Source organism: Peromyscus maniculatus, chromosome 10 (assembly GCF_049852395.1).
Source record: "Peromyscus maniculatus bairdii isolate BWxNUB_F1_BW_parent chromosome 10, HU_Pman_BW_mat_3.1, whole genome shotgun sequence".
In the NCBI taxonomy this organism is placed as follows: Eukaryota; Metazoa; Chordata; class Mammalia; order Rodentia; family Cricetidae; genus Peromyscus; species Peromyscus maniculatus.
In genome coordinates this window covers 100,148,914-100,163,698 of record NC_134861.1, presented here as the reverse complement: position 1 = coordinate 100,163,698, position 14,785 = coordinate 100,148,914, and the positions used below count along the sequence as shown (strand labels likewise).

General features: G+C 41.6%; 1 protein-coding gene across 33 annotated transcripts in view; it reads right to left on the bottom strand.

The window, feature by feature from the left end:
* Positions 1-7,059: 7,059 nt before the first annotated feature.
* Positions 7,060-14,785, bottom strand: part of Brdt (bromodomain testis associated) — a 58,133-nt gene continuing 50,407 nt past the window's right edge. For 16 of the 33 annotated variants that reach the window (XM_076546905.1, XM_016004358.3, XM_076546908.1 and 13 more), the window contains 3 exons: positions 14,366-14,571; positions 13,545-13,722; positions 7,060-7,339 (listed from right to left, as the gene is read on the bottom strand). In XM_076546905.1, the coding sequence (XP_076403020.1) occupies positions 7,271-7,339; positions 13,545-13,722; positions 14,366-14,571 (453 nt within the window). In that variant the 3' untranslated portion in view covers positions 7,060-7,270. Of the gene's footprint in view, positions 7,340-13,544; positions 13,762-14,365; positions 14,572-14,785 lie in introns of all 33 variants that reach the window. The other 17 variants (XM_076546920.1, XM_016004353.3, XM_016004356.3 and 14 more) reach the window with 2 other exon arrangements.

The following is a 14,785-nucleotide window of genomic DNA, read 5'->3' as shown; positions in this document are numbered from 1 at the left end:
TTTTTGTTGCAAGCTAAACAAGAAGTCCCAGGGAACAGGACCAAGGACTGTGAGACAGGTGGCCTGCTTTGACTGCACTCTTCTTAAGAGTCATGAAGAAATGATGAAATTTCTATTTTTTTAAGAAATAAGTATTTTAGAGACTATCAATATTTTCAAAAATGTTAGGGATCGTAAATAAATTTTGAGAGATCATGTCAGAACTAAAGATAAATCCTGGCAAACCTTTCTCACCTCCATGCTCATGCATCTGTCTTGAACTTTGCTTCTCCCCCTTCATCATGCTCCCCTGCTCTGTCCTTCAGCACCTGGGCAGAACAAATGTCTGCATCAAATGCTAGGGGCTCTCTTTAAAGATGAAGCTTAGAGGAAAAATGATCTTTATGCTATTTATGCCTCTAGATCTGGTATATACCCTTAGCTTCTTCCTGAAACCCCTCTCAGCCTCTTCTCCTAGCCCACCTCTATTCCTCTCCGCCACCCACTGACCTGCAGGAACTCTCCCGACCAGGGAACCCACAGATACCTAAGACCCAGCGAAGGCAACAGAAACCAAGGAATGGAACAACACTCACTCAACAAAGACGAGACCAGATATCAACATTACAGGCAATTCAACCATCCTAACCCCAGACCTAGACACAGACACAAAGACAATGATCTCCAGCAGAACTGAGGAATCCTACTCCAGTAGGCCACAAGAAAGGCAATATAGCTGAAGCACAAAACAAGGACTTCAAAATAGCAATTATGAACATGGTCAAGGACCCTAAAGAGGAGCCCCTTAATGAAGTCTATGCATAGAAGGAAATGAATAAAACAATTCAAGACCTGAAGGTACAAATAGAAATGTAAAGAAAATCCAAACTGAAAAATTGGAAAGGGAAAACTTAGGAAGTCAAACAAAACCTTCAGAGGGAAGCCTCACCAACAGAGTACAAGACACAGAAGAGAGACACTCCAGGAGCTGAAGACAAAGCAGAAGAACTGGATACCTCAGTCAGAGAAAATGTTAAATCTAAAAATGTCCAGGCACAAAACATCCCGGAAATCCGGGGCACTATGAAAAGATTAAATCTTGCCGGGCGGTGGTGGCGCACGCCTTTAATCCCAGCACTCGGCAGGCAGAGACAGGCGGATCTCTGTGAGTTCGAGGCCAGCCTGGGCTACCAAGTGAGTTCCAGGAAAGGCGCAAAGCTACACAGAGAAACCCTGTCTCGAAAAACCAAAAAAAAAAAAAAAAAAAAAAAAAAAAGATTAAATCTATGAATAACGGGAATAGAGGAAGGAGAAGAAATGCAGGGTCAAAGGCACAGAAAATATTTTCAACAAAATCATAAAAGGAAATTTCCCCAACCTAGAGGAGGTGCCTGTCAAGTACAAGAGCGCACAGAACACCAAACAGCACCAGAAAAGAAATCCCAGTAATGATGACACTAAAGGACGGACATTAAACATGTACCATGAAGAGATTCCGCAGTAATGACGACACTAAAGGACGGATATTAAACATGTACCATGAAGAGATTCCGCAGTAATGACGACACTAAAGGACAGATATTAAACATGTATCATGTAAGAGATTCCCCAGTAATGACAACACTAAAGGACGGATATTAAACATGTACCATGAAGAGATTCCCCAGTAATGACAACACTAAAGGACAGATATTAAACATGTACCATGAAGAGATTCCCCAGTAATGACGACACTAAAGGACGGACATTAAACATGTACCATGAAGAGATTCCCCAGTAATGACGACACTAAAGGACGGATATTAAACATGTACCATGAAGAGCAGACCCATCAGAACAACAGCTGACTCTCTACAGATCTGTAGATCCCAGCAAAACTTTCAATCACCATAGATGGAAAAAGAAAAATATTTTATAATAAAACAAAGTGTAAGCAGAATCTATCTAGCAATCTAGCACTACAGAAGGCAGCTGAAGAGGGTAACCACACCCAAGAAAACACAAGGAATATACAATCCCCGAACAGTGAATCAAGAGGAGGGAAATCTCACACCATAACAACAGAATAACAAGAATCAAATAAAAACTGCTCATTGATAACTCTCAATAACATTTTCAAATTCCCCAATAAAAAGATAAAAGCTACAGGCTGGATTAGAGAACAGGATCCACCCCCCTGCTGCATCCAAGAAACACATCTTAATATCAAGGATAGACATCACCTCAAGGTAAAAAGATATTCCAAACAAACCTAAAAAGCAATAGAGTATAGTAATTTTAAGCCCACAGTAAACATCAATCTAAATGGAGAGAAATTGAAAGTATTTCCACTAAAACCAGGAACAAGACAAGCTGTCCACTCTCTCCATACTATTTATAGATCCTTGAAGGCTCAGCTGGAACAGTGAGACACTGGAGGAGACCAGGGGCACACAAACAGGGAGGGAAGAATCTCTATTTCAAGATGATACAATTTTATAAAACAACAACCCCCCCCTCAAAAATGCCACCAGGAAACTACAACTGACAAACACTTTCAGCAAAGTAGCAGGATATAAAAATAACACAGAAATCAGTAGCCTTCTTTTATACAAATTACAAACAGACTGAGAAAGAAATCAGGAAAACAATAACTTTCACAGTAGCAAACCCTCAGGACAACTCTAATCAAGAAAGTGAAAGACTTGCTTAACAAAAACTTTAAGGTATTGAAGCAATAAACTGAAGAGGATATCAGAAGATGGAAAGGTCTCCTATGTTTATGGATTGGTAGGATTAATATAGTGAAATGGCCATCCTACCAAAAACAATCTACAGAGTCAACACAATTCCCATCACAATTCTAACACAATTCTTCACAGAAATTGAAACGATTTTCAATTCATATGGAAACACAAAAAATTGAGGATAACTAAAAACAATCTTGAATAATGAAAGAACTGCTGGAGGTATTGCAACCCCAGACTTCAAGTTGTTCTATGGAACAATAGTAATAAAAACAACATGGTATTGGCATAAAATCAACTGGAATCAATTGAAGACTCTGACAAAAGTCCACACACCTATGGGCACCTGATTTTTGACAAGGAAACCAAAAATACATACTGGACAAAAAGATAGCATCCTTAACAAATGGTGCTGGTCAAACTGGGTAGTTGCACGTAGAAGAATGCATATAGATCCATATTTATCACCCCACACAAAACTCAACTCCAAATGGATCAAGGACCACAACATAAGACCAGATACCCTGAATCTGATAGAAGAGAAAATGGGGAACAGCCTTGAATGCATTGTCACAGGAGACAACTTTCTTAAGAGACATCATTAACACTAAGATCAACAATTAAAAAATGGGACCTCATGAAATTAAGAAGCTTCTGTGTGGCAAAGGATATTATCATCTGCACAAAGCAGCAGGCTACAGAATGGGAAAGGTCTTTACCAATTACACATCCCATAGAGTGAAAATATCCAAAATATATAAAGAACTGATTGATGTTTCAGTTGTTACTGAACATCAAGAAAACAATGCAATTAAAAAATGGGGTACAGAACTAAGTAGGAAGTTCCCAAAATATGAAACACAAATGGATGAGGAATGCTTAAAGAAATATTCAACATAGGGAATACAAATCAAAACTACTTTGAGATTTCATCTTAAACCAGTCATAATGTGCAAGATCAATAAAACAAATGAAAGTTCATCCAGGCAAGGACGTGGGGAAAGGAAAACACTTATTTATTGCTGGTGAGAATGCACACTTGTACAGCCACTATATAAATCAGTGTGGCAGTTCCTCTGGAAGCTGGAAATAGATCTACTCCCAAGATCCAGCTGTTCTACTCTTGTTGTGGAATATTAATTTAAGATATGTTACATTCATTTATGCTGTGGAATATTTGCTTAATGATGCAAAGATGTGTTGCATTCTTTTATGTTGCATTTGTTTAACTGTGAAGCTGTGTTACTTGGCCTGCCTAAAACACCTGATTGGGCTAATAAAGAGCTGAATGGCCAATAGCTAGGCAGGAGAAAGGACAAGCAGGGTTGACAGTCACAGAAAATAAATAGAAGGAGAAGAATGTGAAAGGCAGGAGAAAGAGAAAGAGGAGAGGAGGATGTCATGGGCTAACCCCCCAGCCACACAACCAGCTATAGAGAAGTAAAGAAAGATATACAGAATAAGAAAAAGGTAAAAGCCCAAAAGCAAAAGGCAGACAGGATAATTTTAGTTAGAAAAGCTGGCTAGAAACAAGCCAAGCTAAGGCCAGGCATTCATACAAAAGAATAAGGCTTATGTGTATTTATTTGGTAGCTGGGTGGTATGTCCTCCAAGAGCCAAGAGTAAAAAACAAAAACAAAACAAAACAAAAAACCCAACTACAGAGATGTTCATCAGTGGCAGAATGGATAATGGAAATGTGGTACATTTACACAATGGGATATTATTCTGCTGTTAAACAAAATTATGAAATTTACAGGTAAAGGGTGGAGCTAGGAAAAAAATTCTGAGTGAGGTAACTCAGACCCAAAAAGACAAATTCTCTATGTATTCTCTTATATATGGGTGTTAGCTTTTAAGCCTTAGATAGGCATGCGGCAACCTCTGTAACCACAGATGTTAGATACAGAGTCAGGGAGTGGGGAGGAGGGGAAATGGACTATATAGTTATAGAGAGACGGGGGAGACTGGAGTGGGAACATTAAATAGGGATAGAGAGGAAAAGGGGGGTAAAGGGAGAAAGTGGGGAGGGACAACCAACATTAGGGCCATTTGAGGGGTCACATGAAAATCCACTACTGTAGCTTATTCAGATAAATACATCCATGAAAGAATCAAGCTGAGGTCAAGGCCCTGCTGCTAACGACAGCACCTACATATCTCATGGAGCATGGAGAAGTCAAGCTGGTGCCTAACTAGAGTCTTTACCTCTACTGACTAGTACTCTGCTTGCTACCAGAGGAGAAAGGTAACCACCAACCCAGCTACAAACCCATGCTGTGGGAGTAAACAATCATTCTCAGACTGGATTCAAGTCCCACCCCATGAAATGGAACCATGCCTGACACTGCTCAGGTGGCTAAGAATCCGAGACAATGGACCCAGGGAAACCCAAATACTACCGTTCCGCTAAAGGAACAGAGCATGTAGATGGGAACCAACACAGAGACCTGCAACTGGATAAAGTCCACAGAGTGAGAGACTGGAGCACTCAGTCCTAAACAGGATGTCTTCATCAAACCCTCCCCTCAGGGAGCTCTGTGGAAGAGGAGGCAGAGGACATGGATGACACCAAGGAAACAGTGTCCTCCAGCACAGCAGGACTGACACAAATATGAACTCAGACTGTGCCGGCACACACAGGTTCAAGCCAGACAGGAGGAAGCACTGACAGGAGGACGTAGACTTGGGTCCCACCCCTAACCAAGAAATTAATTGCAACTGACATCTGCCTACAAAGGAAAAATTAGCTTTCTTCAGTGGAATCTCATGATATATTAACCACACCTAAGGGCTGGCCCATGCCCAGCAGTAGATGGCCAACACAAAATGAACTCAGTGGTGTCTTTGTAGACATTTTGGTCTGATACTGCTTTGTTTGGGCCTTTTTTTTTTTTTTTTAAATATTACTGGTCTTTGCTTATATTTTGTATCTGATTTTGTATTTTTGTCATTTTATGTGTGAGTATATTTCTTGTACTTTCTCTTTTTTACCTATTTATTTATATTCTGGTCTTGTCTTTTGTTTGTCTGTTTTTCAATGAGAGGGAAAGAAGGGGTGAAGTTGTATGGGTGGGGAGCTGGGAGAAGCTGGGGGCAGGGAAACCATGATCAGAATATAGTGTATGAAAATATTTTAAATTAAAAAAAAATGAAAAAGGGCTATAATAAAATAGCTTTTAGCTCTTACTTTAATTCTGTTTCATGAAAGTAATACCACCTTCTCACGCTCTTTCTAACACACATGTGTGCATGCATGCATGCACTCTCATTTCTATGAATCAGGGTCTGGCTGTGGAGCCCTAGCTGCTCTGAAACTTGCTGTGTGAACCAGGCTGGCCTTGAGTCTGCAGCAGAGCCTCCTCCTCCTCGGCCTCTGTCCCGAGCACTGGGACCAGAGCTGGTGTGCACTGCTTTGTCTGGACACACTTGGACTTCAATCACAGCAGTGCCTAAGTTAGGTTCTGTTTCAAGAGTTCAAAGGTTTAAAATTCAAAAAGAGAATACACGTGGTTTAGACATAATTGCAGTTTGAAAAATGACAAAATAAAAGTGTTTTATAGACTATGACTTCCTATAATTAGGCAAATATTCACTGCCATCATTTATACATTCTAAGAAATGTCTTGCTGGGTGGTGGTGGCGGAGGCGGTGCACGCCTTTAATCCCAGCACTCAGGAGGCAGAGGCAGGCGGATCTCTGTGAGTTCGAGGCCAGCCTGGGCTACAGAGTGAGTTCCAGGAAAGGTGCAAAGCTACACAGAGAAACCCTGTCTAAAAAAACAAAAAAAAAAAAAAAAAAAAGAAAGAAAGAAAGAAAGAAAGAAAGGAAGAAAGAAAGAAATGTCTCACATATCCCTACAGAAGCTTGTACACATAAATATTTACTATTACTTTGTTTCAAATCATAGCTAATAATGCATTAAACAAGTCAGCATGGAATTTAAACATGGACCCAGCAGAGAATCTGACATTGTGATGCTTGTTAGATGCTCAGGTAATTCTGACAGCACGAAGCATCTCTTTGAAAAGTAAAAACTCAGCCAGGCATGATGGCAGCTCCTGTATCCCCAGTGCTTGAGGTGAGGGCAGGAGAAGCAGCAGTTCAAGGTCATCCCTGGCTACACTGCTGAGGTCAGCACAGCAGCATGAGGTATGAGGCCCTGTCTCAAACAAACAACAAACAAACAAACAAACAAACAAACAAAAGCTAAAAACTCAACAGAACCTGTTTTTATATACTTTTATATATTCTTCATTTTTTCCCCAATCAGATGCTCCCTTTCAGACTTGCTTAGATCAGGGCTATAATACACAGCTGACAGTCCTCTGCAGAATGAATAAAATCTATTCACTTTTAGAGATCAAAATTATAAAACTTTTATAAATTATGTCATTAAAATGAACATATTTATTAAAAATGTAAGTGCAAAATATTTAATTTTAGGGCAGTCAAAACACAATATATGATTGGTATCTTGGTGGTTGAAAGTAATCACTTTACCACATGCATTGTAAACATTTGTATCATTCATTTAAAGTTGACAGTTAATTTAAAACTGAGTTTTAATCAAAGTTATTTTCAAACATTGTCATAATGTCGCTTTGAAGAGTCATATCAATGGTACCCGCCATCTGTAGAAAAAAAGAAGATTCTAATTAGTTTAAGATGCATGTCTTTATTACAGCTTTATACAAATACTTACACATTGGAAACATTTCATACAAAATATAAATAATTAACTTAAAGGCTGTATATATAATTTTTAATTAAAAATATAGGTGGTTCCTTTTAATATACTATACATGTAATAAAATGCCACAAGAACATGAATGTTAAGTTTAACTCTTCAAGAAGAAGGGTCTCTCAGTACTTATGGAGCAGCAGCTGGCTGTAAGCTGGAGGCACAGCGTCTTGCTTGTTCCTGTGACCAGCGCGGCACCAGGCACGGGAAGTTGCCTTAACCTGGTTGGAAAGATGGCTCAGTGGTTAAGGGCATGCACTGTGCAGACAAAAGACCTGACTTTAACTCCCAGCACCCATGTCAGGTGGCCCACAACTGCCTGTCACTAACCAGGCAGACTGACTCTTCTGGCCTCTTCTGGCACTGAGTAGTAAATTCGACCTAAGTGTGTTCTCCATACAACCATTTACCAGAATGGGATCAAGCTGCAGGGTAGTACTGGGAACAGCGCTCATTTGCATGCTAGCCACCCTTAAGAAATGAGCTGAAAGTGGGGTCGGGACCCGTCCCTGAGGCACGAGCTGGCTTTTTGGAGCCCAGTGCCTATGGTGGGACACTGCGCAGCCCTGGTGCAGGGGGAGGGGCTTGGACCTGCCTCAGTTGAATGCACCAGGCTCTGCTGACTCCCCATGGGAGACCTTGCCTTGGAGGAGGTGGGAATGGGGGGTGGGTTGGGAGGAAGGCTGGGGGAGGGGGCGGTAGGAGGGAGGAGGGGGGATTTGTATATGTAAAATGAATAGAAAATCTCTTAATAATAATAATAATAATAATAATAAGAAATGATCTGAAGTGCAAGTCAAAAGAATCATGGCTGCTCCATTAAGGTTTTGGTATAGATTTAGCACAAGCATTCTAAGAGGGAACGAGGGCCGTGTGAGAGGAAATGCTCTCGTGTGGACATGGGCTTCCAAGGGGGACAGGCCTTCAAGATCTTTCTAAATGCTCCTTGCCATGGGAAGTCACAGCAAACACTACAATCGAGGGCTCCACCCCCTGCCCCACAGCAGTACATCAGTGAGGTGCAAACGCTCTAGTCTGTTGCCATTGGATGGTGTCTTGATGTGAACTGGCAGTTTCATTAGTTGTACAGGAAAAGGTTTAGAGCTATGGCCTACTCACTAAAGACTAACTGAGGCTGACTTGTCTCGTACCACAGAGAGGGCTGGGGCATGTCTGACTCTGAGAGGCTTTACAAAATTCTTAAAGTTTGCCTTAGTGATGAACAAACAACAACAAAACTTAAATCGGGACTGTTTTTAATTAATGTTCAGCTCCTAGGCTGCCAATTGTCTAGCCTAAACAGTTCCTCAGAACTTATTTTAGCTTGCCATGTAAGAGTTGGGAAGTTGGCCCGGTCTGAGTATCATGTGATGCTGCTTAGATGCAGGCACACTGGAAAACTGGAAGAAAATGTGATAAAACCTTTTTTATATTTAAGTAAAAATGAAAATTTTTATTTTAAAGGTTGAATGTAGAATCTTATTTTAGATTCAGATCTATCTTAGCTAAAATAGATTCATGTAGAATACTTACAAATAGAGAACCAATGTTAATATTAGGGATTATGACTTTGCAGCAGATACCGTGGGCTGGATATTCCTTTCTCTGTGGTCCCAATCACACTTGAGCCAAATCCAGATGGAAGGCCACAGGGCTGATGAAGGGGACTGGCTGGGGTAGACTCTGGGTGCTGTTAAATGTTCTAGGACTAGTCAAGCTCCTGAAAAGCACTTATGATATTGGGAATGACATCAGGGTGAGCTGGGTAGTTAGGGGTACCAGGCTCTTGTGGAAGTACTGGAAGGCAACTAAAGTCAGGTCTCTGTGTCAACAAGAGGACTTCATGAATTTTTAAGAAAAAAAAATCCCATAAATGTTTGAAACAGACAATAGAACACACCTATCACAGAAGAAAGTTCCACAAAAGCAGTGTTCTACAGTAAACTCTGGGACAGAGGCCGTAGTTCAGTGCTAAGGGTGCTCATAACAGCCCTGGGTTTGATCTGCAGCACCACAAACCATAAAAAAATCTCTGTATAACACTGTTAAACGCCATTCATGTCTGCTTAAGGCCAAGGCCTTAATCCCAATATTCAAGAAGCTGAGGCAGGAGCATGGGGAGTTCAAGGAGAACTTAGGCTACAAAGCTAAGGTGCTATCTGTGAGAGAGGAAAGTGGGGAGGAAGGTAGGCAGGCAGGATTTTGTTTGTTGTTTCCTAGGAAAGTTAACCTGTGCTATAATCAATACCACAGCCAAGTGTTGTGGGATAATCTTTTTGTACACTGTGAAGATGTGCCTTTGCCAAAGCACCTTCTGATTAGTTTAATAAAGAGCTGAGTGGCCAACAGCAAGGCAGAAGAGAACAGTTGGGACTTCCAGGGAGAGAGAGGAACTGCACAGGAATCTAGGCACGTGAGAGATGTGGAGCAAGTCAGATGCACAGAATGAGAGGGAGGTAAAAGCCACACAGCAGAACAGATGAACAGACACAGGTTAATTTGAGTTCTAAGAGCTAGTTGGGAACAAGCCTAAGTTAAAGGCCAAGCTTTCATAATTAATAACAAGTCTGTGTGTCGTTATTTGCAGGTTGGAGTTCCAAAGAAAGTCTGACAAGAAAGCACACTACAAAGAAGAGTGTTTCAAACACAGGCATGCGCCGATGCACAGTGGCAGTGAGACTCCAACACTCCATCAACGGGTCATTCAGACACAAATATTCATAAAGAAGCTGCAGGGTGCTGCAAGAGAGATGCAACGGACTTGAGATCAGACTGATTTCATCCAGTAGCGACAGAAAACATGATCTTCTCAGTAATAGCTCACGTAACTTTTTCCAACCCAGATCACAGTTTAGGCCACAAAGCAAGTCTTAACAAATCCAAAACCACTGGAATAACCTCTGTGTACCATCTAAATCATATAATGGACTAAAACTAAAAGTAAGAGACACCACACAAACACATTAGAGACAGGACAATTCACCTGAATGACCAATGTATCACTGAAGAAGGGACTGGGACTAGAAAATCTAGAATGAGATTCAAATGAATAGACTTGAAAATTTGAAAGTACTAGAGGCAAACGGGAAACACTTCAAGATTCTATAGTCTAGGAAATCTGGCAAGAACAAGCAACCACAATTGCTTTAAATTAACAACCTTCACTGTAATGATACATTGTGTATCCCAATAAAGCTTACCTGGGGATCAGAGGACAGAGCCAGCCACTAGATTAGACATAGAGGTCAGGCAGTGGTGGCACACACCCTTAGTCCTATCACTAGGGAGGCAGAGGCAGAGATCCTTTGGATCTCTGTGAGTTCAAGGCCACACTGGGCAACATGAGAGAAACAGAATGGTGACATACCCCTTTAATCCCAGGAAGTAATGTGGCAGGACATAGAAAGGTATATAAAGCGTGAGGAAACAGGAACTCTCTCTCTTGAGGCTGAGGATTTCATAGAGGTAAGCTAGTGGCTGGCTGTTCTGATCTTTCAGCTTTCACCCCAATATTTGGCTCTGGTTTTTTAAAATTATAAGATCTTTTTTCTTTCTTTCTTTCTTTTTTTTTTTTTTTTGGTTTTTCAAGACAGGGTTTCTCTGTATAGCTTTGTGCCTTTCCTGGAACTCAGTTGGTAGTCCAGGCTGGCCTCGAGCTCACAGAGATCCGCTTGGCTCTGCCTCCCGAGTGCTGGGATTAAAGGTGTGGGCCACCGCCACCACCGCCCGGCTCTAAATTATAAGATCTTTTAAGATTTGTGTTACGCTTCACCAAGCACAGGGAACAAGAGTGGAGAGACAGTCTACAGAATGGAAAAAAAACTGCAAGCTGTGTAGGGGACTGGCTTTCAGAATATATATAGACCAAACAAAATCTGGGACACCTAAAGGACAAATGATTCAATGTATAAATGAGAAAACAAATAATCTAATCCATAAAGGAGAGTACAAAAGCAAGTTCAAATGGCCAGCAAATGCAGAACTAAATGTTCAGCATCTGTAGCCACTGTGGAAATCAAAACTACAGTGAGATTTCATTTCACTATGATCAGAATGGTAATCAGCAAGAAAACAAAAGGCAACAAATGATCTCAAGGAGGTAGGGAGATCTAAAGAATGCTGAGAATGTAAATTAGTATAGACATTATGGAAATCAATCTGGATGTTCTTCAAAAAAACTAAAAAGATGCAGCTCTACCATTCCTGGGCATACACCTAAAGGAATCAGAGTCATCACAGAAATAGAGAAACCCGAACATATACATTTACTGTGACGCTATTCACAATAGTTAGGTGCTCATCAACAAATGAATGTATAAATAAAATGTGGTATGTATATATCTGCATCTATAATGGAGCATCCCTAAACTATTAAGAGTGAAATCATGTGCTGGCAAGAAAATAAGTAGAACTGAGAAACATCATGTTCAGCAAAATACACCAGACTCAGAAAGAGAAAGAAGGGAATATGGAGAAGCTGGATTTTTGTGAAAGTCGTGAAAACAGAAGGGAAAGTATTTGACAAAGAGACCAATCAGAAGGGATTTTAGTCAACAGAGGGTTGTGGGGTGTGACTATGACTAAGGTATATTCATAATGAAACTAGTTATAATTTACAAATAATAATAAAATGTACAAACATGGAAAGTACAGAGTGAATATTACAGGAACTATGGACTTACTGTGTGGGTGTGTGTGCACATGCATGTGGAAGCCAGAGACCGACACTGAGTACCTTCCCTGATTGCCCTCCATCTTCCATATTGAGACAGGTCTCTCAGTTGAACCTAGAGCTCACTGATTCAGCTTTCCTAGCTAGGCAGCTTGCTCTGGTGGCTCCTTGTCTCCACCTCCCAAGTGCTGGGATTACAGGCAGGTCTCAGCTCACCCTGCATTCATGGAGGTTCTGGGGATCTGCACTCTGGTCCTCATCCTAGCACAGCAAGTGTCTTTACCCACTGAGCCATCTCTCCGGCCCCAAACTATAGACCTAGGGGCTCCAGTTTACAGTGATGTGCTGGTGCTGATGGTGGCGGTGGTGTTGTTATCGTCTGTCCTCTCGGCACGACACAGGGCCATGTGAAGTTAGAGCAGCAGTTATTACTTACACATGAGACCCTCACAAGATCAGGCATTTCCTTCCTCATGGAAGAAAGAGGAGAGGGTTCAAAGGTGAATGACATTTTCCCCCTCCTGAGGATATAGCAGCAGTTAACTCCTGTTGGAGATGGGAAAGTGTACCGCCGCCATGTTCTTATGAATAACCCCTCACCCAGGCTTGCTCCTGTGAACAACTACAGCTAAACTCATGGGTTCACCAAGTGAGATTTGCCTGGAATGGACTCTTTAGTCTGTCATTAGTGTCCTTACTGGAGAAAAGAGGCATGCCACACAACATTTGACACTCAAGCAGGAACATGAGTTGGTCTGTGAATGACGAGGCCTGCTTCTGAAGTCAGATCATCTGACCCCAGGTTATCAAGTGCACTTGGATGCTGTCTACTCTCACCTTGCTGATTTTCTTTCCAAATTTCTTTCTTTTTCTGGGACAGGGTTTCTGTGTGTGGCCCTGGCTATCCTGGATCTCAACTCTTGTAGACCAGAGAGATCCACCTGCCTCTGCTTCCCAGTGTTGGGATTAAAGGTGTGTGCCACTACTGCCTAACTCTTCCCAAATTTCTTAATCTAGCCATCGGCTAAAGAGACACAAGAAGCACTGACCAGGAAGCCATGTCAGGTCTGAGGTGAGCTACAGGTTTTTAAGGTAGTAACAATGAATGACTTCATTTACATGCCTGTCATTTTCTTTACGCACTCAGTCCATGTTAATCTACTTTATAACAGGGAATTACTATTCCCTTTTTAAATGAGGAATTTAAGTCATAGGAAAATTTAAAGTCTACTAAAGAGGGGACCCCAGGAAGTCCTGTGGCTCCACAAGCTGATCCTCACTATATCCAGCTTGTTTCTTTTGATGGTGGAATCTGTATGTTAAGCTCTTATTTTAGAACCTGGTCCCCCCGGAGGCCCCAGCGTCTCTGGAAGCACTCTGAAGATGAGAGATGGTCAGATGTGGTGAGGTCAAGGGTACTCACTGCCTCTCTTCTCCTCCGTTCTTGCTCCTTCTCCCTTGCTAAATTCCGGTCTTTGAGAAGCCAGAGTTTGCTTTTGTCTTGAGCTTCTGATGGCTGCTGTTCATCCTGCTCTTCTCCATGATACTTGCTTTCCGTTTTATTTGATAAAGATTCTAGAGTCAATCCATTTCCAAGCTCCCTTAAACAAACAGGAGGGCTCCCAGTGGGTGTCCAGTTCCTTGAGGTTTTTTCACAAGGACATGATTAAACAATGGCAACAGAAGCAACACACGGGTCCCAGGTCCTCAGAGGTCCTTCTCCACCTCTCCCTCCCTCCTTCCTTTCTTGACAGGACTTTATGTGGCCCCTACGTAGCTAAGGATGACCTTCACCTTCCCTGCTGCTGGGATTACAGGCAAGTACTACCACATGGGGATCAAATCCAGGACCTTGGACACATCTGGCAAACACTGCACTGACTTATCTATGCCCCCATGCCCTCACCCTTCCTTCTGACGGGACAGGCTCTCTATGTATTAACAACAAAAAAGACAAGTTCTGAGAGCCACGGCCCGTACACAGCGCTATCTTCCTACATCAGAATGGAAAAACTTGCAAGACAGTTCTGGGAAATAAGGTCATTATAATTTGGTAACATTTACACCTATACTAGCTTGATTTCTTGTCTATTTCTTTTTAAAAATGGAGAAAACTATTTATAGAAATACTGATAAGATACAATTTGTTGTGTGTTCTACTAGACAACTGAATCACGGTACTTGACAAATTGTCAATACATTTCTGTGCCTCCCAAAGCCAGATAAAGCCAGCAAGCCACAGACCTCTGAGTCTCCTGAGACACTCTCGGCTCCTTTGAGCTCTGCTCCAGGTGCCTCCGCATCTGCTCCTGGGTCCGCGCTCTGACCTCCTTCTCTATCGCAGCTTTTCTAAACTGGTTGAAAAGCTCGTCTGAAGACTTCAGTACACTTGATGACTTCACTGGCTTGCCTAAACTTTTCCAAGAGTCTGCGTTCTTAATCTTTATATCCTAAAATATACAAATATTTGATTCAGCTTATGTTTATAGATATCAATCAAATTTTGGAAGAAAAATGGTATCTTCTGACTCAGTAACAGAGCAGCCTAATGTGGAGGTATTGTGTTCCCCAAAATATTGTGTACCCTAATAAACTTATCTGGGTGAGAGAACAGAAAAGCTGCTAGATACTTAGGATAGGCAGTGGTAGCATACGCCTTTAATC